This window comes from Echiichthys vipera (genome assembly GCF_963691815.1).
Source record: "Echiichthys vipera genome assembly, chromosome: 22".
NCBI classification, from domain to species: domain Eukaryota; kingdom Metazoa; phylum Chordata; class Actinopteri; order Perciformes; family Trachinidae; genus Echiichthys; species Echiichthys vipera.
The window spans coordinates 4,215,619-4,243,507 of NC_139847.1; the positions used below are offsets into that span (position 1 = coordinate 4,215,619).

The following is a 27,889-nucleotide window of genomic DNA, read 5'->3' on the forward strand; positions in this document are numbered from 1 at the left end:
TAGTAGAAGTAGTAGTATGCTTCTTATTTTACAATAATAAAGGCATAATATCCAGTATAGTGTGTGTATTATAGTGTGTCTGTATTTCTCATATTAAAATACTGTTTACAAATCCTGTTCATTGTTGTTATGTATTTTGAAACAAACAAACAAACAAACAAAACATGAGCAAGCCCATGACAGTGAAGGGTGTAGAGAGCTCTCTCTGTCGCGCTTTTATTTTGAAGGAGCCGCCTCTCAACGTCCTGTGATTGGCTGAGCGCAGCTTCAGGTTACAACACTCGCTGCCGCCGCTGAGCCGTGTTTCATGACAGCCGGACAGGGACACCAGCTTCCCCCGGTCGCCTGTCCTCCTCTCTCGGCTTCGTGGAGCTCCCGAGAAGCGCCGAAGAAATGACTTTGACCGTCGAGGACTTCCAGAAGTCGTGTCTTTGAATATTTACCTGAACCAACGGAAACGGAGCCCGACCGTTGACTCGCTGTCACCATGAGAAGCAGAAGCAACTCGGGCGTTAAACTGGACAACTATGCCCGGATGGTGCACCAAACTATCCTCAGGCACCAAGTAAGTGTTTTAAAAGTTTATTTAGTTTATTTAACGGTTTGTTAAAAGTGCTCTGTCGACGCAAACAGGGGCTGCTTCACACCTGCTACACGGGGGTTGTGTTAGCTTAACCGCCGAGAGCGAGACCCAACCGTTCTCTTTCATGAGGTCCGTGAAGTTAAATCATATTGTGCAATGTTTTACACACACACACACACACACACACACACACACACACACACACACACACACACACACACACACACACACACACACACACACACGCTACTACACACTCATTACCTGTGTGAGTGTGTTCAACGGTTCAACGAGCCCACGGTTCGGTTTGTATCGCGGTTGTTTTGGTCACGGTTTTCGGTTTGGGGCGGTAGGAGCTCAGTCCATAGGTGACTGGGCTTGGAACCGGAGGGTTGCTGGTTCGAGTCCCTGTGTGAACCATGAATGGAGCGTGGACTGGTGGCTGGAGAGGTACCAGTTCATCTCCTGGGCACTGCCGAGGTGCTGTTGAGCAGAAGCAGGTGGCGGTGCTGTTGAGCAAGGCACCTAACCCCCAAACAACTGCTCGGGGCGCCGTTCACTAGCAGCCCCCTCACTCTAACATCTCTCCTTAATTGCATGTATATAGGTCCTGTGTGTGTGTGTGTGTGTGTGTGTGTGTGTGTGTGTGTGTGTGTGTGTGATGAAAAATAGAGTGAAAGTTGAATTTCCCCATTCGCAGGACAAATGAAGGAATTCTTCTCTCTTTTTTTTTGCACCTTAATGTAACTGTGTCACCAGTCAGACGCTAACAACTACCCAACCAACTACTACTATTACTTTAGCAACTACAACCACACAACCTACAACAACCACCATCCATCCAACAACTACACCGCCATCTACAACCACCATTCCCCCAACAACGTCCCCACAATCTACTACTACTACAACACCAACTACAATGACCACACAACCTACAACTACCATTCCCCCAAAAGCTACGCCACCGACTATAGCTATTACTACACCAACCACACAACATACAACCACCATTCCCCCAACTACCCAACAAAATACAACTATTACTTTACCAACTACAACAACCACACAACTTACAACCACAATCCCCCCAACAACTACCCCACCAACTACAATTATTACTACACCAACCACACAACCTACAACCACCCGACAACTACCCCACCATCTATAACCACCTTTGCTACACCAATGAAACCAACCACAAAACCTACAACCCCCATCCCCCCAACAACTACTCCACAAACTACTAGTACTACAACACCAACTACAACAACCACAAAACCTACAACCACCATCACCCCAATAACTACCCCACCAATTCAATTAAATTTTATTTACAGTGCCAAATCATAACAACAGCTATCTCAGGACACTTTACAGAGTAGGTAAAGACCACACTCTATGACTTATTTATGATTTACAGAGACCCAACAATTCCCCCGTAGAGTACGGTGGAGACGAAAACCTTCACTATAACAGACAGGAACGTCAGACAGACCCAGCTCTGTGGAGGACGCACATCTGTCTGCACCGGAGAGAGGAAGAGAAGGAGAGAGAGAGAGAAGGAGAGAGAGAGAGAGAGAGAGAGAGAAAAGATTGAAAGATGGACAGAGAGACACTCAGTCCCAGGCTCCTTTCAACTATGCTCATACAATCTGTGTAAAAAGACAAACAAGACATAATATAACGTAATGATAATTAGACAGTAATAGCAGATGAAGTGAATCTAAATAGGAATATAGTAAATGTATAAGGATATATACTGTATACAGAGGTGTAAACAGTTGCGTAACAGAAGTAAAAATACGTAAAAGTTAAAGTTAAATGGGGAGAAAATGCGAACATGCACCAGAGTCCCCTGACGTAATAACAACACAAATGAATTCTTATAATCCCATTTTCACTGTGAATGTTATGATTTATAACCTTAAATACCCGCGTGAAGCAGTTCACCTCTATGCCACACTGTCAGACCCGTTTCATTAGTCAGTGTTAACTCCTGACCCGTGACCTTTGACCCCCCCTCTCTCTTGTGTGCCTGACAGGATCCAGTGACGGGTCTCCTGCCGGGCAGCTCGGACCAGCCTCACTCCTGGGTCCGAGACAATGTTTACAGCGTCATGTCCGTGTGGGGGCTCAGCCTGGCCTACAGAAAGAACGCTGACCGCGACGAGGACAAGGCCAAAGCCTACGAGCTCGAGCAGGTGTGTGTGTGTGTGTGTGTGTGTGTGTGTGTGTGTGTGTGTGTGTGTGTGTGTGTGTGTGTGTGTGTGTGTGTGTGTGTGTGTGTGTGTGTGTGTGTGTGTGTGTGTGTGTGTGTGTGTGTGTGTGTGTGTGTGTGTGTGTGTGTGTGTGTGTGTGTGTGTGTGTGTGTGTGTGTGTGTGTGTGTGTGTGTGTGTGTGTGTGTGTGTGTGTGTGTGTGTGTGTGTGTGTGTGTGTGTGTGTGTGTGTGTGAGAGAGATAGAGCGAGAGAGACGTCATACCACTCACCTGAGGCGTTGAGAGGAAAGGCTGTAAAGCTTTATATTCGCAAAAAAACGCCTTTAAATCAGCAGCGTGGAGCTTTTTTTTTATCTACGAAATGAGCAGGGAGTCGTTGTAGAAGATATGGATATCCTACTTTTCAAAACGTGTAAAGTGACTGCAAATATGTTCACATCAAGGTTCAGAATTCATGTTTTTAACCCCTTGTCGGCTCCTTTCTCAAAAAGAGGACGAATGAACAGGAAGTCTGCGTTCAGAGTGTGTGTCTCTCTCACGTTTCTCTGCCTGAACACACGGAGCGATGTGTCGAAAACGCTGACATTTCCTAATCTTTGTCTCTTCAGAGCGTGGTGAAACTAATGAGAGGCATCCTGCAGTGCATCATGAGGCAGGTGCGTTGTCTCAGAGTCACTCTTTCTGTCCTTTTCCTGTGTTCTTGTCTGAAATGCTCTTTTAAACACACCATCTCCCTCTTCGTCTGTCTCTTAACTACAGCTGTGTTTAAGTTTAAGCGAGCGGATGCACATTTTGACATAAAGTCTTAACTTCCTTTCACGATAAAGTAGATTAGTGCTTCTATCTTATTTGGGAAAGTTACTTTTAAATGCATTCAAACTGATTAAATACAGCAAAAATACACAAAAGCTGCAACTTTTCCCGCCTGCAAGTTGTAAAATATCCTCCCTATTGATCGAACCTGCATCCTGTTAACTGTTCATTCTGCTTCATTTGCTTCCTCGTGACGTCTTCAGTTGGATACTCTGATTATTCTCTTGCAGCTGGATAAAGTGGAGAAGTTTAAGTACAGCAGAAGCACGTCCGACTCGCTCCACGCCAAGTACAACACCAGGACCTGCGCTCCGGTGGTCGGGGACGACCAGTGGGGTCACCTGCAGGTCGACGCCACCTCGCTCTTCCTGCTCTTCCTCGCTCAGATGACTGCGTCTGGTAAATGTGCAACAAAGACATCTTTGCATGTTAAATACTGGGGGAAAAAGTACATTTCTGGTGTTTATGGATTTAAAGTTAACTGCAGAATTGATTTTATTTCGTGCAATTTCTCTTTGAGTGTTCACTTTTAAAGTAGCATGCGTGTTTTCAAGTGATTGTAGTCAGTTTGCTTTAAATCCAGGTTCATAACAATAATAGTGTTTATGTTTGTCAGCTGTTTTTAGATTTAGTTTGAGATCAAAGTTTGACTTTTAAGCCTATTTTGTCAACTTCATCCTGCATTTTTTATCAATTTTTACTTCAATTCAGTTTCATTTACAGTGCCAAATCATAACAAAAGTTATCTCAGGACACTTTACAGAGTAGGTAAAGACTTGTCTCTTCTTCAGACACATTAGTCTGGTTTTAGTGTGTGACTTTGACTCGCTTTATGAACAGTTTAGTCTGGTTTTAATCCAGACCCTGTACAAGGACTTCAGTCAGACTGAGAGCACACTGCTTCACTGCTTTAAGGTCAAAATCCACCCGAAGGATTTTAGTCTAAAAGAAACGACGCTGAAAACTTTGAGTGAAGTCGTTCATGCTCTGATATCAAATCATTTACCGACATGAACGACTTTCATATTTGCATACTTTGAGAATTAACTAAGAAACACTGTCAAGAAAATACAAAATGAAGTAAAAGTGCACAAGAAACAAAGTCTAAAGACAATGAAAAAGATACAAAATGTGATCATTTTTAAACACTAAAATAAACACGTCTGCTGTGTTTTTACTCCCACAAACCTTATTTTTAATTATTTTAATTTGACTTTTTTACAATAGGACACAGAGAAGAACACGTTTATTATTGCTTCTGCCCTCATTAACTGTTAAATACCTTAGTTAATTACCTGTGTGTGTGTGTGTGTGTGTGCACACCAGGTCTCCATATCGTCTACACCCAGGATGAAGTGGACGTAGTTCAGAATCTCATGTTCTACATTGAGGTGGCTTACAAAGTGGCCGTAAGTAAAGAAAAACGCCCTAAAACTGAACCTTAAATCCCCCTTTTCCAGAGACCATTAATGTCACTGTAACGCTGTCGTCATCGTCGTCTTCTTCTCTTTTCTGGTTCCTCGTAGGATTACGGGATGTGGGAAAGAGGAGACAAAACCAACCAGGGCATCACTGAGATTAACGCCAGCTCCATCGGCATGGCCAAGGTTAACACACACACACACACACACACACACACACACACACACACACACACACACACACACACGCACACACATACACAGAAACACACAAACACACAGATTCGCTTGTCTTTTCCTTTCCCTGTGTGTGATATTGAAGCGAGGGGCGCTGCGGGAAGCAGGTAGATGGAGGAGAAAGCAGCCGGAGCGTTGACTGAGAGCAGAACAGGTGCTCCAGTTAAAAAATCTCTGGCTCGGTGGAAGGTGTCTAGTCGCCGCCGCGGCCTTTACGCTGACCTTTTAAACGACCCAGACTCTCCGAAACTGACTCGCGATCAGATGGAAGGACTTTGTTTTGGTGCTGAAAGTGAAAACAGAAGCTTCCTGACGACAGTGCAGATGAATATATTAATACTTAAACCTTCAGAAGAAATCTCTTTCTAAGAGCTAAGGCTCATTTTTAGTGAAACAGGAGGAAGTTTTTCATGTTAACGAATGTTTAAAAGAGTCTTAGAACATGAAAAATTCCCGTCTGAATCCATAAGAAAATCCTGATTCTTGTGAGGAAGTTTTCACACAACAGAAAAGTCTGTGTGTGTGTGTGTGTGTGTGTGTGTGTGTCTTTGTTTGTGTGCCTGTGTGTGTGTCTGTGTCTGTGCACAACCCAACGCTGTCCTTGGCTCGCAGCAAACAGGAGGTATCAGGTTCTCTTTGGTCTTCCCAGAATGACTCACTCAGAAATAACACAGTACTCACAGTACCAAGTGCACACACACACACACACACACACACACACACACACACACACACACACACACACACACACACACACACACACACACACACACACACACACACACACACACACACACACACACACTTACACACAGTTTAATTTAAGACTTTGGAAAGAGGCCGCTCTGCAGGACGTTCCCTGCCTTGGTGATAACATGTAGTATCAGTATTTATAAAACCCAAACAGCCCGGTACGATGTGCGTACACATGTGTTAGAGCTGCAACTAATTATTATCATTATCGATTCATCTGTTGATCATTTTCTCCACTGATGGATTCGTTATCTGGTCTATAGAAGGTCAGAAAATGTCTCGTTTTGTCCACAACTCCAATATACTTAGTTTATCGTCACAGAGGAGGAGAGAAACCAGAAAAACTTGACATTAAAGAAGCTGCAATCAGAGAATTTTGACTTTTCTTCTTTGAAAAAATTATTAAAATGAGTAATCGATTATCAAATACTTGGTGGTTAATTTAATAGTTAAGAATGAATCAATCATTTAACTAAAGCTCTACACATCACACTGTTGTACATGGATAAACATATACACACTATATGCATCGTACTGGGACATCAGACTCTGTAATGTACCTTATTCGACTAAAACAACGTGCGAGAAATTATATATGTGACGTCTGCTGTACCGTTGGTCCTCCAGGCAGCTCTGGAGGCTTTGGACGACCTCAACCTGTTCGGAGCCAAAGGAGGACCCGGATCTGTGGTCCACGCTTTGGCTGACGACATACAGCACTGCCAGGTACACACACACACACACACACACACACACACACACACACACACACACACACACACACACACACATGCAAACACACACACACAAATGTGCAAACCCAAGTCTATATTCTATTTACTTGTATTTAAATGTTTAGTAGCAGCTCTAATTCAGATTGTTCCCCCTCATCAGTCCATCCTGACGTCCATGTTACCCAGAGCGTCCATGTCTAAAGAGGTAGACGCCGGACTCCTGCCGATCATCTCGTACCCCGCCTTCGCTGTTGATGACATCAGCATCGTCAACATGACCAAGGAGGAGATCATCTCTAAACTGCAGGTGCAGAGAAAAAACGATGTACTTTTACTGTCCATATCTGTACGGTCGGTATTTGAAAAGAAGACTTTAAAAGGTCGGTTCAACAAAAGAAGAATCTCTTCATCAACTTATTTTTAAAATGACTGATTTGCTGTTTATAAAATGTCAGAAAATTACCATCACAGTTTCCTAACTTTCTGATTCAGTGCTGTATTTATAAAATGTAATTCATCAGGGATAAAACAGTCCTGACTTCAAGGCTGCGACTGATTCTTTTCAGTGCCGATTATTGTTTAGATTAATTGTTTATTTCAGAAACGAGTGTCAAACGTTCATCTCAGTTTGTCCGAGTCCAAGGTGACGTCTGGAAATGTTTCATTTTGTTAGATAGATATTCAGTTAAAAATCGTTTAAACCAGGGACAAAAAGCAGGAAATCTCCCTATCTGAGAAGCTGAAAACCGCATTTTCTAACATTTTTGCATAAAATACGATTATCAAAATAATTGGCTATCACATATTTATTCACTGTTCTGTTATTGTTTTATTTTCCGTTCTACTGGACTTATTATTATTATTATTATTATTTCCATTGTTTTTACCTGTTGAAGCTGCGGGAAATCTGCTTTAAAGTTTGCAAAAAAACAACTACAAAGATATTAAAGAGTACCTTTTTTTACGTGTATGAGACAAAACTTGCCTACAACAAAAGAATAACCACAGGAAACAAATCATAAGTACATTAAATCAAGACAGTATAAAGCCATTTATAACTAGAATAATATAATCAGTATATCCGTCCCTTGAATCAGATCCACTCACAAATTGTATGTTTACTGAAAACCATGACGGTGGTTTTTCCAAAATCCTTCTGACAAACAAACTGAACTGGAAACATAACCTCTTTATTACCTCAGAGGTAATAAACAGATGCGGGTGATTATTGAACGATCAGCTCGGTCGAAGTCTAGATGAGCGTCACTTGTCACTTGTTTTCTAAAATAAAGCACATTTTTAGCACACCTCTTGCACTTGACCTGTCTCTGACTTCCTCTCTGCGTCTGTTCAGGGTCGATACGGCTGCTGCAGGTTCCTCAGAGACGGACACAAAACGCCCAAAGAGGTAAACCACCTGTAAACGCAGACGACGCCACGATCTATTCATCTCACTTTGGATCAGAGAAGATTATTCGATTGTCTCTCTCTCTCTCTCTCTCTCTCTCTCTCTCTCTCTCTCTCTCTCTCTCTCTCTCTCTCTCTCTCTCTCTCTCTTTATGTTTTCATCACCTAAAGCTGAAAATGTTGAGTAAATTGATGTTTACGGGACTTTGAGGAGGTGCGTTCAGCAACGACTCACCCCGTCTCCACTCTTGACTGTTTATTGGCTGTTAAAGGAACAAAAAGGGACTCTTCTTTGAATTCCCTCCTCCTTCTTCTGCTCTGGCTGCTGGAGCTGTGTGTCCCAGTCAGCGTTGCTTAGCTGGAGCATAATGAACTTGGAGAAGGCTCTTTGGCTTCACTATTTCTCTCTTTGGATAGAAAACAGGTTTATTCTTCAGTTGCCAGAGGAGTTAGAAATAAATACTGCGTCTGACATGTTCCTTTGTGCTCTGAGCCTTCAGCCTTCTAACCGGACTCTTTTGGTTTGGCTTGATTTTTTTTTTTGACTACATTATAATATTTTAGACAAGAATAAAGCCATGGACTTATCTCCCTGGTGTTTTTACAGTGCAACAGCTATTTATCAGCACAGACGCACGTGTTCAGTGTCTGACATCGACTATGTTTACATGCAAATGATACTGTTTTTTGCCTTATTCTGAAAAAGACTCACTATTCCTTCTAAGCAGTTAACATGTCTAAAGAACATTAATGTTCCTGTTTACATGCAGCGGTGCAAACTATGTGGTTGTACTGGGCAGCTTCCAGATATCTCTGTGTGTGTGTGTGTGTGTGTGTGTGTGTGTGTGTGTGTGTGTGTGTGTGTGTGTGTGTGTGTGTGTGTGTGTGTGTGTGTGTGTGTGTGTGTGTGTGTGTGTGTGTGTGTGTGTGTGTGTGTGTGTGTGTGTGTGTGTGTGTGTGTGTGTGTGTGTGTGTGTGTGTGTGTGTGTGTGTGTGTGTGTGTGTGTGTGTGTGTGTGTGTGTGTGTGTGTGTGTGTGTGTGTGTGTGTGTGTGTGTGTGTGTGTGTGTGTGTGTGTGTGTGTGTGTGTGGGCGAGATTGTGAAGTTGATCATTTGTGTTCTGCAGAAGATTTGTAAGAGTTGGAGACCTGCAGAACAGGGTTTCCTGGCACCACCATGACAAGAAGAAGAGAAATAGTCTTAAAGTCTTAAAGGGCCAGCTCCAACAACACTTCTTAAAAAATAACTTTATTACTGTGCTTCCTCAGTCGACCTCTGATCTTGTTTTGCGTGTGTGTTATTCTGTTATTTGGGGGGTCCGGTGCATTAGATCTGCTTTGTATGAAATGAAGCAGTGATCTAGTTTCAGATAGATACAGTAACATCTGACCTTCTCATAGAGATCATTTCCCTGCAGGGATCAATAGAACATCACGTCCATATTATTATTATTATTATTATATTCTGCCCTCACACTGTTTTGATGTGATTTGATCTGCAGGATCCAAACCGTCTGTATTACGAGTCTGCAGAACTGAAGCTGTTTGAGAACATCGAGTGCGAGTGGCCGCTGTTCTGGACCTACCTCATTCTGGATGGCATCTTTAACAACAGCCCTGAGCAGGTAGTTAAAGTCACTGTGTGTCTTTTTTTGAAGCATCACTGTCTGTGTATGTTCAGGCGCCCAACGTTTGATGTAAACTCATCCAGGTGCAGGAGTACCAGGAGGCTCTGGAGGGCATCCTGATCAAAACAAAAGACGGGATACGGCTTGTGCCCGAGCTCTACAGCGTCCCCCCAGATAAGGTAACACCTTTGAGGGAAACTGTACAAATACTTATAAAATGTTCTGTACTGTCAATAAAAAACAGAAATCATCACTGAGCTCTTTAAAATGTGCTTATATCGTTAATTTCTGGTATTTTTGAAGTGTAATTCCGGTGAAAATCAGCCCATGGTCTTTTTCGACACTTAGATACATCACATAAGCCATCGAGACAGTTCCGAAAGAGTCGCTAACAACCTGACGTGGCTAACAGTGATTAGCTCGGGGCAGTAAGGTGAAGGCATTCAAACATCTTTTTTAACCACTAATACTGCTGAAAATAACAGCAAACCTCTGCAGCAGCATGAGAAGAGTTCCTACACAGAAAACAAAGCAGCAGCAGCGTAGTTAGTGAAGCCAGAGTTTATTAAAAGAGTGTTTTAAAGACTTACCAACTGGCCCCTGTACCAGCTCCTCTCACAGTAAAGTCCATTCACGTGGATTACCAAAGTCAATCCCAAAGGAAGGAGCCCATTGCTGCTTTGTTTTGTGTGTAGGGACTCTTCTCATGGTGCTGCAGAGGTTCGGTGTTATTTTCAGCAGTATTAGTGGTTAAAAAAGACCTTTGAATGCCTTCACCGTGCTGCCCCGAGCTAATCAGTGTTAGCCACGTCCTGCTGTTAGCGACTCTACCGAATTTCTCTGTTAATAGTTCATACGCGACAAAACTGTCTCTATTGCTTATTTGATGTAAGTGCCAAAAAAGACCATGGGATGATTTCACGCCGTAATTCCACTTGACCATCGTTTTATTCTGTTAACAGGTGGAGGAGGAGTATGTGAACCCCCACTCTGTGGAGAGGGTCCCGATGGGAAAATGTCCTCTGAAATGGGGACAGTCTCTGTACATCCTGGGAAACCTTCTGTCCGAGGTGAGCAGCTGCCCCCGCGACCCGACCCCGGATAAGAGGTTGAAGATGAGATGATCCAATGAAAACCATCTTTAGTACAATTACATCAATTACTTTATTATACTGAACAATGCTTTAAAAAATGCTGAGGATCAATCATTCGTCCGATGATGCTTTTAAAGTTCATGTCTCATTTTCCAGGGATTTCTCGCCCCCGGAGAGATCGACCCTCTTAACCGACGTTTCTCCACCGTCCCCAAACCTGACGTGGTCGTCCAGGGTGAGTTCAGTGAGATGTTTGAGCCCCCAGATCAGTGCTGGAAACTCTTTCAAACATGATCTCTCTCTGTCCTCTCGTAGTGTCAATTCTGGCAGAGACCGAGGAGATTAAAGAGATGCTGCTGAAGAACGGCATCGAAGTGGAGACCGTCGCCGACATCCATCCCATCCATGTGCAGCCCTCCAAAGTCCTCAGCCACATCTATGCCAGACTCGGTGGGTACAGCCTCAGAGGATTTTGATCAAGATGTGCCTTTTAGGTCGCACTCAGACTTGGCCCAGCTTATCCGTGCCATGTCCCCCCCACCCTCTTCCCCCGTGACCCAGGCCAGTTTGCACTCACAATACTTGAATGATCCGGGCCTCGGCTCGATCGCTTTTTGATTTTAGACGTCATCACTCCTCTAGTTTTTTTGCTTCGTCCAAAAGCTTTCAAATATTTTTATCTGACCAAATCTGCAGTAACACTCCATCGCTGCATCAGATCACTAAAACTCTTTAGCAGCATCTTTTTAAATGTCTGTCACATTCATCTCATTCATCTTATTCATCTTCAACCGCTTGTCCCTGTTGGGGTTGCTGGAGCCGATCCCAGCTGACTACGGGCGTGAGGCGGGGTCCACCCTGGACAGGACGCCAGTCTATCACAGGACACATAGAGACGAACAGAGACAGGCAACCATTCACACCTACGGGTGATTTAGAGTCATCAATGAACCTAGTCGTGCCTGGCCAAGGCTTAGGCCTAGGCACGGCACACTTGCACTCACACTGGTCAAGCAAACTAGACTTTAGCCATGATTCGTGCTTGGGCGGGGTACGAATGGTCAGTGTGAGTAGACCCTAAAAGTGCCTTTTCTCACCCGTGTCCTTGCTTGGTTGCAGGTCGTAACCCGAGGCTGGGTCTGTCGGGTCGACCGTACAGGAGAATAGGAGTGCTGGGAACCTCCAAGTTTTACACCATCAGAAACACCATCTTCTCATTCACACCTCAGGTTAGTGAGAAAACACGGCAGTGAACGTCATTCATTCAGACTTCCAGTTCATCGTGAAAGACTAGAAGTATATATACACACACCTATCAAAGTAGAATATTTCTGTTCCCCTGTTTTAATATATTCCCTTAAGCTTCACCAGTCATGAAGATTTCAACATAATTCTGCTGAAAAAGAGGGAAAATAGAAAGTCCGTTTATCTCGTCATCCCTCTGTTTCTCCAGTTCATCGACCACCAGCAGTTCTACTTGGCGTTGGACAACAAAATGATCGTGGAAATGTTGAGGACAGAAATCTCCTACCTGGCATCCAGATGGAGGATGACGGGACGACCCACCGTCACTTTTCCCATCTCACAGAGTATGCTGAGTAAGTGCAACACTCACACGTCCACCATGTTTCCAGAAGTGATGGAGAATCTTTAAAGCCCAGTTCAGACCAAAGATTTGCAATGAGATGAGTTTAAACTCGCAGTGTTCAGTTCTGCAACCTTCTGAAACCTGCCTGTTCTCACCACTGAGACGAGGCGAGACGACGTATCATCTCCATAGCAACGCCTCTCTGTACTTCCGTTCTAACCTGTGAGATACTCGCTACAGCGGCATTTCTAGTTGTGATAAAACGGCGAAACATTTAATTTCTCTCGCTCTCTCTCCCTATTCATTGTATTGCTTGCTCTCTCTCTCTCTCTCTCTCTCTCTCTCTCTCTCTCTCTCTCTCTCTCTCTCTCTCTCTCTCTTCTTTCTTTCTTTCTTTCTTTCTCTCTCTCTCTCTCTCTCTCTCTCTCTCTCTCTCTCTCTCTCTCTCTCTCTCTTCTCTCTCTCTCTCTCTCTCTCTCTCTCTCTCTCTCTCTCTCTCGCTCTCTCGCTCTCTCTCTCTCTCTCTCTCTCTCTCTCTCTCACACACACTAGTTCGTTGAGCCTCGGTCCATAACTTCCATTTTAGCCAGCTGACAGTTTAAGTGACTTGACCAGCGGACCAGAGACTTACTTGGCCGTTGAAACAGGTGACGCGTGTTACATGTTAAAACCAGCTGCTGGTGATTCGACGAGCTGAGTCACAGGAAACACCATCAGCCGGTTTGAGTCCAGACGAGACGGGTCAGTTCACACCGCTGCAACTTTCACCTGCAACAATCTAAAACGGTTTTGTCGTGCTGCGAATCTTTAGTCTGAACTGGGCTTTAAACTCAGTTGTTGCAGACGCTGCGGTCCGTCTGTAACCTGCGTAAATGAAAATTGTTATTTTGTGCGTGTTTCAGCCGAAGACCACACAGACCTGGACCCTGCAGTGCTGGCTACACTGAAGAAGCTGCAGGATGGATATTATGGAGGAGCAAGGTGAGCTTTACAGAGGAAATTATGCCTAGTGTCGATTTATATGTATTATATATAATATATATGAAATACTCTGTTGATTTTGAGGTTTTTAGATTAAATTTGAGTCTTTTAAAGTTATAATCTGTAAGATTTTCATCTAGCTGATTGTCTTCAAAGTTTACCTATCAAAGAGTGAGTTGAGGCATGTGAAGGCATCACGCCGCATCACACAGGTGAAAGCTGCAGATATACTGACACTCGACACTGTTTGGTTTCCAAAGGAACTCTGAGAGATGAAGTCCCAGAGGCTCGCCTGCTGTTACTTCCTATCGCCAAAGCGGCCGCTAGAAACAACCTATCTCAGTTATACGGATTACAACTTTATAAATAAAAACGTTTCAAAAAGCAACTGGAACAAAAAACACCTGCGGACAACAGACCGTTTTTTTCTCCTCTCCAGGATCCAGACGGGGAAGCTGTCGGAGTTCTTGACCACGTCCTGTTTCGCTCACCTGAGCTTCCTGGACGGTAAGGGTTCTGGCAGCATGAGCCGCCCCCGCGAAGATTATCATGATGATGATGATGATGATGATGAGAGTGACGGCGATGGATACGTGCATGAGTTACGTAATGACGATGGTAAGAAAAACAACAGATCAATGGATGGATGGGGAGGAATGGTGACACCAGCGATGTGGAAAAACATTTAAAAATGGAGTTGAAACGCTCAAGTGGCGTTTGTTTGTTTCCCATCGTTGGTTTGACCTTTCCGAGTGGTTATGTATTTCTAAACAAATGCATAACACGGTCAGAAACTGTAGTGCACTGAGGCACAGACAAGGTAGATAAAACAGACCAGATGAAGTTAAAGTTGATGAATTGTTGGACTATTTCTTTTAACATCATGTCTTCTAACTATATTTTCCGCTAACCCTTTAATTTGAAATCCAAAAAAACTAAAAACTGCAACTTCCATCAGAAACACGACATGAAACAAAGTAACCTGTCGCAGATCCTCATTAATCACCACTTCCTTCATCACTGATCCCCATCCGCTCCGCTGCTCCGTCAGCGTTTCCCAACCTTGGACCTGCAGACGCCACGCCTTAACGCATTACTGCTTCGTAAAGATTCAAAAACTCATTCACGTGACGGACATCGTGGCTGCAGAAGGTTGAAAAACGCCGCTTTGCTCGTGTTGCATTTAAAAAAACTGCCGTTGATCTCAGACTTACAGATTGCAACGCTCTGCATGTTTTAACAGGTTTGCTTGTCGCGTTTAAGTGCACGCCTAATTTAACACACACGCATGTTTAAAAATGCCTTAATGATCTGTCATGGTCCCCGTTTCGCATTTTGCAAATGTTTTGACTGTGAATGAAGAAGTGTTGTTTTCTTCACAGTTCAACTTTGTTGCGTTTTCAGCGTTCTGTGGACGTCACACAACATAATATAGGTTGTTTAAAGCACATTAACTTCTCATTTAATGTGTAAAAGAAGTGCAATAATCTGCATGCTGTACCTACTATATGCACTGTATATAAATATGTCATTTCCAACAACTATTAGGTTCTAGAAAAGCTTGAAAATGCTCATTGAAGTGATTGAAAAGTGCTTGAATTTGACCTGAGAAGGTGCAGATAGGAACCCTGGTTTGTGTAATTCCTCTCACTGCCAGAGGGGGGAGACAGAAACTCTGTACTCAAGCATCAGTTCACCCAAAATCTGGGTTTATGTTGTCATGCAGATAATGCTAATGTGTTTTTTTTTTTAACTGTTACTGCTGCCAACACAAAACACTAAAAAAGTATTGAAAAAACTCCACAACAGCATGTTTGTACAACAGTTTTAACCAGACTCTAACTTCCATAGACTGTAAACCACACTTATGTTTAGATCCCACTAAGTATGCATGAAGATGTTTTAATTATTTCCATAAATCAGGCGGTTTAGTGTAAATGCTAGGGTTTTTAGGGACGTGTTTGTGCTCTTAAGTGAAGGTGAGTTGACTCTTTTCTTTCCATTCTTTTATTTTTCCCCTCCATCTTTTTCCATCGTCCGTCTCAACCCGTGTTTCTTTTTTGTCCTCCCGTCAAGAGGCCGACGACCTCGCCCAGTACCTGGACCACCTGCTGGCTCACGCCGCCCCCAAGAAGCACAAACATCCGGTAAAAGGTCTGGGGCGGTTCAAGGCTCTGGCCACTAAAACTAAGGACATGGTGTCTCTGATGAACAAGGCTCAGGACCTGAACGTAGCGAGTGAGCGGCTCCAACATCTCAGAATAAGACTTTTCAAAAATACCTTTTCAGACATCGACACTGACATCTTTTTTTGTGTCCAGATGTCAACATGTACCTGCCGAACAAGCTGTTCCGCTCCCCTCAGCCGTCTCTCAACCTGAACCTCCCAGAGTCCTCCGCACATCATGCAACTCAGGTGTGTTTTGTGTCCTTTTTCGTTCATTCATTATTTTCTAGCTGAAGCTTTTAACTCTCCTTCTCTGTCCTCCACCAGGCTCAAGAAGCGGGGAGCTTGACAGAGAGCGGTATCCCAAGAGATGCCAGCGGGGTCATTGACTACAACGCTCTGGTCCAGCTGCTAAAAGATACTCAAAGTCTCCAGGACCAGGCTGACATACTCCACATCCTCTTCAAAGACAAGTGAGATACACTTTGGTTGAGCTGTTATTGTGACCGTCGTGTCAGTCCTCAAACACCGCCGCTTTGTCATGACGCGCAGCAGGCTATAAATTCTGTAATCCGACCTGTAGGGACAATTTTATCCCGGCTTAAAAAATGAAAAGCTGCCGTGTGTGTGTGTGTTTTAATCCCAGGGGCATGGAGTGGGACACTAATCTGCACGGAAAAGGTTCCACGGTGAGATCACTGCTGTCCGACCTTTATGAGAAGGCAGGTGAACTCAAACAATGGGGCCTCATCAGGACGATCTCTGGCATGCTGAAGAAGAAGGTGGAGGAGCTCGACTGGGTACGAGACACACACACACACACACACACACATGGACATAGACTCTGTTATAAATAAAATGGTGGACATAAAATTAAGCATTTAGCTTGATTAAAATGCTGATCATTGAACTTGTCTCGGTTTGAAGTTCTTTCACTTATTTGAGCTACAATACGTATATCTGTAGAAATGTCTTCCATACGTAGTCAGAATTTAACATACGTGTTAGAATTTGGATTTTAAAACCATTTATTTACACAATAAGCATCTAACAGTTAGTGTTCAGATGTTTAATAATGACTGAAAAATCCTCTGAGAAGTCTGGAAAATGTGTAGAAACCCTGCTATAACTGTTTCCTCATCAACAACTCTCTCTCCTCTGATTGGTTGGGATCTGTCCGTAGGCCTGTTCTGATTTGCTGGCGCATCAGAAGCACCTCACTGTGGGTCTTCCTCCTGAGCCGAGAGAGAAGACCATCACCGCTCCCATACCTCCGGACCAGCTGGCCGCGCTCATCGACGAGGCCAGCGACGGCAACATCAGCGTGGCCATTCTCACTCAGGTGAGTCACCTCCTCCTCCTCCTGCGCCGTCATGCGGGAGCGTGTCCTCCTGTCCTCCTCTCTGATCTCCCTCCCTCCTCCAGGAGATCATGGTGTACCTGGCCATGAGCATCAGGACTCAGCCCAGCCTCTTCAGCGAGATGTTCAGGCTCCGGATCGGTCTCATCATCCAGGTCATGGCCACCGAACTCGCCCAGTCGCTCAACTGCTCAGGTGAGAGAGAAAAAGAGAGGAAGAAGTGGACACATTGCACCGTTTTGCTTCTTTTTAAAGTGTGAAATGATCCCAAACGTATTCTTCGCCTTTTGCGGATGTAGTGGTGTGCAGCCGCAAGAACTGACGGTGTGGATCAATGATCCCTGCGCAGAGGCACAGGCGGCAGAACGCGCCAGATAGGAATTAAACGAATCACAGAGGCAGAGATTTTGCCTCGATGCATTTTTGTAATTGAATAACTCAAGTCATTGTTTCAGCCTTAGTTGATTTTCTTTTAAAAAATCAGTTTACCTCGTATTCTGTTTGTTATCCTTATTTACCTGCAGGTTTTTAAGTCTTTAAATATGACCGACAAATGTACTTTAAAGATATATTATATATATATGCTTTAGAATGTTTAAAACGGCTGACTGTTATTTATTTAGTTTAGTTGTGTACTTAACATGATCCCAATGTCTCCAACAAACCAGTGAAATGTGTGTTTTTATTCAGACTTTTTCTGTGTCTGTGTGTGTGTGTGTGTGTGTGCGTGTGTAGGAGAGGAGGCTTCTGAGAGTCTGATGAGTCTCGGTCCATCAGAGTTAAAAAATCTCCTCCACCACATCCTGAGCGGGAAAGAGTTTGGAGTTCAGCGCAGCGGTCAGTCCACCAACACACACACACACACACACACACACACACACACACACACACACACACACACACACACACACACACACACACACACACACACACACACACACACACACACACACACACACACACACACACACACACACACACACACACACACACACACACACACACACACACAGAGTCAGATTACTCTGTTTGTTTACTGTCATCAAGAACAGTTTCATTGTTTTCCACCTCTCGGCTCCACAGTTCGAGAGCTGGACGCCGGCGTCAGTCCCGCCATCTCCATCCATCACCTGGGCAACGTGGGCGCCACCAAGAGCGAGAGAGCCGGCATCAGCAAACTGAAGAGCGACATGAAGATGGTAGGAGCCCAGAGTTAATAATCATACACAGCACAAATCTGTTTTTAATACTTTTATTGTCGTGATATTACAGCAAACTTTTTTTTTAACTTCTTTTCAGCAAAACAGACTCAGAATATTGATACTGATTCAATCTACAGGGTGCTGTTGTAGACGGAGGCTCTTATTTTGAAAATATCGTCCTTTTGGCAAACTGACTTTTGTCTTTCCACAGCTGGGACACAGGTTGTCTCTGCCGGACTCCATTAAGGTGATGATGATGTTGGGATTAGGTGTTAATTCACCCGACTGGGGCTGATGGGAAAAAAATAATCGAGCTGCATCGGAGGAGAAATGTGGAAATAATTAATTATAATTGATGAATTGAGGAGGTTTAGATCTTGATTTTTTACTCCTGAAAAATCATGAAAATGTGGAAATGAATGAGTTAATTGTTGAGATTGATCCATCATGTGATTAAGATTTTGAAAGCAAGAGAGTTTGTTCGTGTTGTCTTTGTTGTAGAACCAGGAACACACGTCGTCTCGAGGTGTTGTTGATGTTCGCAGGTTTTAATTCACCTGGCTGGGAAGTTCTTGTCGATGCTATTTCAATGTTCCCGCGGATCCTTAAAAAGTCTTCAAAGTTAATCGTTAATTGTTATTAAAAAGTCTTAAATCAAACTTTCAAGGGTCTTAAAAATGTTAACACAGAAGTGGGATTTTAGGATTTCTTCTGACGTTGTGATTGGTCTCAAATCTTCAAAGAATTCTTACCATAACACTGTTAGATAACATTTAGTTTTTCACCACGCAGCTCACGACAACAGAACCAATAAAAAAGAGTTGTGTGGTCGCGGCCCGGGACGTGCAGAGCAGATGCATACTTTTTATTTTTGTTTATTCAATTTTATTTTATCTACAGTGCCAAATCATGACAAAAGTTATCTCAAGACACTTTAAACGTAGAGTAGGTAAAACCACACTACGGAGACCCAACAATTCCCCCATGAGCAGCAACAAGTCGCACCATCTTTAATAAAATAGGAATAATTATTATAGTTATCATACAGTATTAATCCAGTGTGATTATTGTTAAATTAGCATTAAAAAGTCTTGAATTGAACGATCCTTACGCTGTAGGAACCCTGTATTGATGTGTCAGCGTCTCCTGTTGTTGACTTTGTTTACTGTGTTGCAGATGGACCGCAGAGTGTCTTTGTCTGACTCAGTCAAGGTGATGATGATAATAATAATAATAATAATGATAATAATATTAATAATAAATGAGGCTCTGTAAGAAGCAAAGGGACGAATAGATTCTGAGATTTGGGAGAAAGAGGTTGGTGAATTAAATCAAAGTGATTCCTTTTTTAATTTCCTCCTGACGCAGACGGATCACAGCGATGATGATGATGATGATGATGATGATGATGATGATGATGATGGTGGTGGTGGTGGTGTCAGCGTTAAGACTTATTTTAGCTCACTGGAAAGGATTTGAATTTGCTGAAATGACTTGAAAATCATTGTGGATTTTACATAAATAATACTGTCAGGTAGTGACGTCCAAATGAAGCTTCATGAAGCATTAGTTGAGATGGAGCTCTGGTTTAAAGAAAGAGGCTTAATGAATGGTAATTAAATTAAATTAAATTAGTAGTAGAGTTGGTAAAGACCACACTCTTTGACTTATTTATGGTTTACAGAGACCCAACAATTCCCCCATGAGCGGCAACAAGTCGCATTATCTTTAATAAAAATAGAAATAATTATTATATACAGTATTAATCCATAAAACTTGTGCGCACAGTGGCAACGAAAACCTTCCCTTTAACAGGCAGGAACGTCAGACAGACCCAGCTCTGTGGAGGACGCACATCTGTCTGCACCAGAGAGAGGAAGAGAAGGAGAGAGAAAGAGAGAGAGAGAAAAGACGGACAGATGTACAGAGAGAGACAAAGACAGACACAAAGACAGAGACAGACACACTTACAGTAACTATAATAATATCTATAGTAATGTGAATATGACTTATATGTTATGGCGGTTAATAAGCAGAATAGTAGAAACAAGCACAGCTGAGGTGATAGAATATGACGATAATAATGATTATGGTGGTAAACATGATCAATGATGAGTAGTGGTAATAGCAGCTGTGATACAGTGAGATATATCACTGATGATGTTTTTTATGGCTACAAATTGTATAATTTCTAAAACTAATGATAGTATATATGAGTAATAGTGATAACAGCAGCAGGAAGCGTCATGCAGGACCACGGCAGCAGGCACCACCACGATCAGCAGAGACCTGAGAGACAACAAAGCACAAACAACTCCGGGAAAGAAGTTGAATTAGTAACGTGCATTGATGAGACATGAATGATACAGACATAGAGGAGAGAAGCTCAGCGTATCTGAAACAGGATTATCCCTCGGCAGACTAGGCCTATAGCAGCATAGTTACGTTAGCATAACAAAATGAGCTTAATTCAGTGTGCGTTCAACCCTTTGTTGAACAAAGAGCACCATCTAGTGGACTGGTAAATAAAGAAAATGCTTCATGAAGCTTCTTTCGGGCATCACTGCTGTCGTGTGTAACACAGGGACTCTACTTGGTTTTGAAGGAAGTTAAAGTTTGTAACGCAGAGTGGATTTTCTCTGTCTCCGTTTCAGCTCGACCACTCACTGTCCTTCCCTCGCAAGGTGACGATAATAGCGCCGAGGTGTTCTGGGTGTTAATTCCTCTGAAATAATTAACACCAACGTCGACTAAAAGTCTTGGAGCGGATCACATGAGCCATTAACACTCTGCTGCTACGGTGTGGCTGCTGGTTTACAGTCAAGCAGGGCTGCAACTTTAATACAATAATTATTCACAGAGCTGCAACTAATGTTTGTTTTCAGTTTCAGTCTGCAGATTTATTTTCTTCATTTACTGTCAAACAAGTGGGAAATCACAGTTTTCAATTATGACGTTTCAACACGTTTTTATAGCATCAAATAACGGATTAGAACCAAAGTGATCAGAGAAATGAAGACAGGAACAAATATGAATATAAAAGTGTAATTTGACTTTTTGGTCTGGCGTTCATCCGCTAACATGGAGGGGGCGGGACTTAAATACCTATCTGGCTGTTAAGACGCTACGTAACGCTCTTTCAAAATATGATTTCCAGGTCCAAGCCTCTTATTTCTACAACGCCGCAGTGTCGTGTCCCCGTTGTTTGAAAAGATCTGAGTTTAAAAAACAGCGTAATCGTCATTTTTCCTCTTTCTTATCGATGAAAAAGACGTCTAACTGACGAAAGAGTTGATCGTAATTGTTCACATGTTCGGCCGTTGTTTTCTTTTGTTTCAATGGAGCGTTTGGACTTTGGACTGGAATCTTATTTTGAAAGGGTGTTAAGTCAGACTGAACAGCCCGGTACTGCAGCCAGCCACCAGGGGGCGATCCAGATGTTTTGGTTTCACTTCTACAGAGCGGTCAAACCGTCCATCTCTATATACAGACTATGCTCGAGACAGATGCTGACGATATTGTAACAAAGACAAAAACAAACTTTTAAATATGATAATTTTAGCTCTCGTCTTTAGATGAAATCGACAGTCGGCTCTTTGTTAAAATGCTGTTACACGATGATGACGTTTGGTTCAAGTTTCACTCGTGTGTTATGAGTTTGGAGCCGTTTTGCTGCTTTTTTCTTTTAATTATTTTTTCAGGAAATTCATCAGTTAAAGGTTGAATATGGAGAATGAGCAGAACACCGCCATCTAGAGTCTCAAGATCGTAGTCGCAACAACAAAAAATAATTCCAGCAGTCGGGTTGCCAGGTTTGTTGCCCAGTAGTCGGAGACCGGAGTCTGTTTGAACCCATCCCCTCTGGCAACATGGCAACATAAAAGCAAGTATTGCAGAGGCGTTTGACTGACAGTTGCCGTTAGCGTTAGCCGTTACAGCTAAGTAAACATGAAAGTGAGCTTACTGATCAAGGAGAAACGTAGCCATTTGGGCGTTTTAATGGCGTTTCTCTCCTTTCTCTCAGTCCATGGAGTGAATGCTCGGCCTATAGTGACTCTGGTTTTTGCCCGTCTCCGCTCACTCAGCTGCTGGGACAAATAAGCAGCTGCAGGATCGGCAAACTCCATTTCACCCAGTGCCAGCCTGCAGTAGCTGCACCCAACAACAGACAACCCTGGCAACCAGCAACGCCCAACGCTATTGGCTGCTACCATAGAAACAGAATGTGACAGAAAGCAATACTTTCATTCTTTACCCCTCAAACCCACCATAGGTGTGTTATTCTCTACATAATCAACCTTTAATTTACGGGGTACTTATCTTTCGCCTTTAACCTCTTTTCTATCATTTCCCGCCCTGTTCCATGCGTGCTGTGACTCTTAATTTAGCAGCGTAAGACATCAGAATCCACAGGCTTTGTTTTGTTTCGTTTCTTTGCTGTGTCTTCATCCATCGATCACACTTCTCTTACCTGCCCAGGTTCGTAGTTTTCATTTCATTCCATTTCATTGTTTCTCTCCCTCCTCTCTGTTTCTTTTCTGCCTCTCAGGGCATTCGATCGCAGTCTCTGGACATAGAAAACTTTGAGGCTGGGGTAAATATTTGTCCCATTTGTCGTCCGCTTGCTTCATGCCTTCTTACAAGAAGAGGGCGCTGCTCTTCTACAACAAACCCCTTTAAACCCGTGTTTTTGTGGCTGCTCAGAGGTACCGGCTGCCCTCCATAGAATCTCTGGACATTCCTGAATGCACACCGGTCGTCAAGGATACCAGACAGGGCCAATGGCTGCGCAGGAGGCGCCTGGACGGAGCCTTGAACCGAGTCCCCGTGGGTTTCTACCAGAAGGTCTGGAAGATCCTGCAGAAGGTCGGTTTCACATTAATCGTAGAGTATGAACAAAGGAGTTGAATAAAAGTCTAAAACTCATTAATCATGAAGTGATTTTAGCTTCTATGAGTGAAAACAGTCAAATCGTGCTCAGAGTTCATCAGTCTGGAGTCTTGTTGTTGTTTCAAGTTTTAAGAATTGGGTCTGTAGTTGTTTTTGTTTATACAATGAAGAAAAACTATTTTATGACAGGAATTGTCTCCACAGACACTAGTCATAGACCGATACATCGACCGGCTGATGTTTGTGTTTTTTACGTGTATCGTATCGGCCGATGTGAGCTGCAGTGTTCTCTGATAGTTTTTTCCTGCCATTATTTGCAGACAGGCGTCCACAGGCGGCTCCGTGCTGCAGGATAAGCCTTTTTAAAAGTTCAATAAATGTGCCTTTTAATAACTTGAGACTCCTAACATTTGTTTTTCATCATTGTTTAATTTTTATGATGTAAATTGAGGGAGAAAAAGTCGTATCGGCTCAAGTCCGTATCGTTCATCGGCTAAGGCTGATCGATCCCTGATATACACCGTGCTCGTCATACTGTATATATATTAATATTGCAATATTTTCATCAGTGGGCCGTAGACTCAATCATTATATGACCTCCTTCAATGATGGTACTACCTCAGTTAGTTCACATCCATACAGGTTCAGTAGTGCACAGCTGTGAAAAGTAAAGAATCTATATTTTTTAACACTGGTATCAGATCACGAGCCTCATTATTGGAGAATACACAAGTTCAGGTATTGGATTCAGTTTTGAAAAGGGAAGGAAAAAATGGTTTCATAACATTTGTAAATGAAAATCTTCAAGATTACAGCTTTAAGAGAAAAATGTTATTAAATGAACACATTCTGCACTCAAACTAACGTCCACATTGTCTTCCAGTGCCACGGTTTGTCCATTGAAGGGTTCGTTCTTCCTTCTTCAACCACCAGAGAGGTGAGAGATCCGTGTTTGTCCACAAACCAAACTTAAAGGTCCCATATTCTGCTCATTTTCAGGTTTCAGGAACCTGTTTACTCGCTTTAATGTTCAAAACACATTATTTTTCTCCTCCTGTCTGTCTGAATATCCCTGTATTCACCTTCTGTCTGAAACGCTCCGTTTTAGCGCCTGTCTCTTTAAGAAAAATCCCAGTCTGCTCTGATTGGTCAGGGTTTAATCTGCGCTCTCTGCACCGTCACTGCAGCCGGGGAATGACTGTAACGTGACTGTAGCTGCACTTTCTACCTATATATAATATATATTTGTGACATCACAACAGTACAGAAGTCCTGACTGCTCGTTTAAAGACACAGTTTCTAAATAGGGGCTGTGTGTGTTTGTCTGTGGATTGATGTTTTGACACAGTATTTATTAATCACCTCCACCTTTGTAATAAAAAAAAGACTTTTTACAGCGTGGGACCTTTAATTCTTGTGCATTTTCTATAATATCTCTAAAATCCTTTCGAGTCTCGTACGAAATCTTTTGTTGTCGAAAAAACAACATAAATCCTGAAAGTTTACCGTAATAAACGATCCGTTCAGTGTCAAAGCAGCACAAGAATTAAACATTTAACCAATTAAAACCATTATTAACCTTTTAAAGGTGTTGAGTCAAATAAAAGATGTCTGACAGTGTCTCATGCTCTGAATTCTCCCGTCCAGATGACACCGGGAGAGATCAAATTCTCCGTCCACGTGGAGACGGTTTTGAACCGCGTGCCTCAGCCTGAGTACCGGCAGCTGCTGGTGGAGGCCATCCTGGTGCTCACCATGCTGGCCGACGTGGAGATCCCGAGCATCGGCTCCATCATCCACGTGGAGAAGATCGTTCACGTGGCCAACGACATGTTCTGCAAGGATCAGGTGAGACACGCTCACACTCTCGCGTGTCGTGATGTCATTTATTCCCCTAAAATCTGTAAAACCTCAACTAAAAGGTTATTTAAGTCATTAAAGAGTAATAAATAATAAAAGTATTGGGGGTGAGAAGTTCAGCATCCGTGAGGAACTCGGAGTAGAGCCGCTGCTCCTTTGTGTTGAAAGGAGCCAGTTGAGGTGGTTCAGGATCATCTGGTAAGGATGAACCCTGGGCGCCTCCCTAGGGAGGTGTTCCAGGCACGTCCAGCTGGGAGGAGGCCTCGGGGAAGACCCAGGACCAGGTGGAGAGATTAGATCTCCACACTGGCCTGGGAACGCCTCAGGATCCCCCAGTTAGAGCTGGTTAATGTGGCCCGGGAAAGGGAAGTTTGGGGTCCCCTGTTAAAGCTGCTGCCCCCGAGACCCGACCCCGGATAAGAGGCTGAAGATGAGATGAGATGAGATGACTAGAAGTTATTTGAACTTTGTGCATTTTTTGAATCAAAACTCTTTCACGTTGTGTAAAGCGTTCGTTTCATCTGCGATTGAAACCGAGGTTTTGCACCGGACGTCCCGTCACGTGATGACGAGAGCGGCAGCTTTAACTTCCTCCTGCAAAAAGAATGAAAGCTCTAAATATTAAGGTTTTTATTTCAAATCGTTTCGTACAGGATCACGTAAATAACGACCCCTTTTTTATGAAAGGCGTGGTTTTGTTCTTCTCTCCCCCTCCAGAGGGACCTGGGAGCAGAGGAGCACATCCTGGAGCGGGACCCGTCCACCGGCGTGTGCAGGCTGCTGTACGACAGCGCCCCCAGTGGCCGCTTCGGGAGCATGACCTACCTCACCAAGGCGGTGGCGGTGTACGTGCAGGACTTCCTGCCCGGCGGGGCGTGCGCGGTGCAGTGAGAGGACGAGGGCAGTCAGTAGGAAACGAAGTCAGAGCTAAAATCTCACATTATAATAACAATAGATTGACCGTGCGTGAATAGGATGCGTTGTTTATCGTCACTGCGCGTGTGTGAGTGAGAGACGCGTGTTACAGAATGTTTTATTTATTAGATTTATGTGGAAATCAGATCGAACCTCAACAACACGCGGATAGTTGCTTTTCTCCGGACATCGTTCACATTTCCTCCTGGAGAACTCGTTTATCACTTTAAACCTTTCTTTATTCTTTTTATTTCTGGGTTCCTGGAAACAAAACGTGACTGAATCATTAGACTGAGGACATCTCCGACTACAGACGCACAATCAAGCATGTTTACTGCATCAATTTAGAGAGAAGTAAAAGTCCCACTTTTTTACCCTGAAATACATTTCTAAGTCCCTGAGGTGCAATAAAAACACATTGCTCCATAATTCATAACAACAACGTTATATTTGACTTCAGGACATGTATTCAATATAGACTGGCTAAAAAAACAAACTTTTTTCCAAGGTTTTTCAAAGTAAAAGTCTCTAGAAATGTATCATTGAACTTTTTCTCACGCTAACGTGTTAGAAAGTTTAACAAAAATCGCAATAAATCGTAATATTGACTCATGTAGCGTAAAGAATCGACACCGAAGTGTTATAAGACGGAGAAATTCATATATTTTTTATAGTTTTTTTGAATAATGAAGCTCTGAATCAGACTTCGGACACAATACAAATATAAAATATCATCCGTAACAACCAAACCATATCATTTATGAGTTCATCTATAACTTCAGTGACTAAAGGCCTTTACACACGTGTTGAATAAACAACACGAAAATCCAAAATGCACTGGCAGGTAAACAGTTCCGCAGTGCGTCTGTCTTGGGCTTTTATTGTGAAAGGTAAAAACATAAGGAGCGGATCTGGTACGCTGCAGAGCCTCTGTGTTTTAGGATAAAAAAGTATAAGTGCGACGTGATGTGTCGATGCTTTTAATCGTGCTCCGAAAGGTCAGAAAAATCGACCTCATTCTGGGAGAAAAACGCCGTATTAATCGCGCTCTGTTGTGAAAGTGCTCACGACAAACGTCTTGTCGAGTTTTCAGACGTTTATTAATTAATCGCCTGAAAACAGAAATGTCCATAAACCATTTGATCTTAATTTATATGGACACAAAAAACTCATTTACCTCCAATCCTTCATGCTGAACGGTGAATAAAGTGACCGCGTATTTATTTAAAAGCTCTCAAATAATAAAGAAAGCTAAAAAACACAGATGTCAGAAGTGTCTTAAAGAGGACGCCGGTCTGTTTCTGAGAGCCTTAAAGCTGTTGCACTTGTAAAAGTATGTGTGTGTGTGTGTTTGTTTTTGTGTGTGTGTGTGTGTGTGTGTGTGTGTGTGTGTGTGTTTGAGAGTTTTATTTCCAACTATGCAAAAACGCGCAGACTTAGAGATTGTGTTCTAATCAAAAACCACTTATTTTTGAGTGCATAGAGAAGTTTTATTGTGAAAATCCAAGCGTCTTCCGCGTGCAGTTTACTCAGTTACGTTTGAATGCAGTGAATTAAAAAGTGCGACTTTAGTTTGATTTCCTCACCAGAAGGGAAACGCCTTAATCTGAACTTAGTCTGACGCCAAACATTTACATTTATACACAAACATTTCACCTTTTACGCGTTTGCTGCACGAACGTCGGGAGGGTTCAGTTCCTCGTACATCGCGAGAAACCTGCGGCGTCGGGGTTTATTGTTCAATAACCGTCCGATCGATCAGTTATTCTGTGATATTAGACGACGTGAGCGCGACACTCCACGAAACTAACAAACAAACGAGGGAGTCGTGTCTGAAAAGTAACGGATGTTTACGTAGCTACCTAACCAGATCCACTGAACAGCTAGTTTTTGAAACTAATTCTGTAATAAAAGAGCGTTTGTTATCAATTTAAAGGAAATATACGTAACTTTTCTGCATTAAAATGTGTAAAACAACGAGACCCGTGTTGTGTTATTTTGTTGTGTTCCTTCATTAAATCAAAATAAAGCAA

At 43.0% G+C, this 27,889-nt stretch overlaps 1 protein-coding gene across 4 annotated transcripts; it reads left to right on the top strand.

Annotated features, from left to right (window-relative positions):
• Positions 1-284: 284 nt before the first annotated feature.
• phka1a (phosphorylase kinase, alpha 1a (muscle)) lies at positions 285-27,829 on the top strand. 4 transcript variants are annotated; one of them, XM_083936969.1, is made up of 33 exons: positions 285-565; positions 2,632-2,790; positions 3,416-3,463; positions 3,851-4,019; positions 4,947-5,029; positions 5,147-5,227; positions 6,659-6,757; positions 6,926-7,072; positions 8,120-8,173; positions 9,674-9,796; positions 9,883-9,978; positions 10,762-10,869; positions 11,050-11,128; positions 11,209-11,343; positions 12,013-12,122; positions 12,347-12,491; positions 13,384-13,462; positions 13,902-14,080; positions 15,539-15,700; positions 15,784-15,878; positions 15,957-16,102; positions 16,276-16,429; positions 16,813-16,971; positions 17,055-17,184; positions 17,725-17,826; positions 18,073-18,188; positions 19,368-19,403; positions 20,846-20,875; positions 22,741-22,785; positions 22,896-23,057; positions 23,965-24,018; positions 24,729-24,929; positions 25,659-27,829. In XM_083936969.1, the coding sequence occupies exons 1-33, from the start codon at positions 488-490 to the stop codon at positions 25,830-25,832; spliced, it is 3,738 nt and encodes a 1,245-aa protein (XP_083793095.1). In that variant the 5' UTR covers positions 285-487; the 3' UTR covers positions 25,833-27,829. The 4 variants fall into 4 exon arrangements, with proteins under 4 accessions (XP_083793095.1, XP_083793098.1, XP_083793096.1 ...); XM_083936972.1 differs by having other exon boundaries at positions 13,902-13,969; XM_083936970.1 differs by lacking the exon at positions 19,368-19,403.
• Positions 27,830-27,889: the final 60 nt, after the last annotated feature.

Excerpts from the sequence above, each read along its gene's own strand:
- phka1a (XM_083936969.1), top strand. The coding sequence starts at position 488 with ATGAGAAGCAGAAGCAACTCGGGCGTTAAACTGGACAACTATGCCCGG. Across the intron at positions 3,464-3,850 it reads TGCAGTGCATCATGAGGCAG|CTGGATAAAGTGGAGAAGTT; the intron begins GTGCGTTGTCTC and ends ATTCTCTTGCAG. Across the intron at positions 14,081-15,538 it reads TGAGTTACGTAATGACGATG|AGGCCGACGACCTCGCCCAG; the intron begins GTAAGAAAAACA and ends CCTCCCGTCAAG.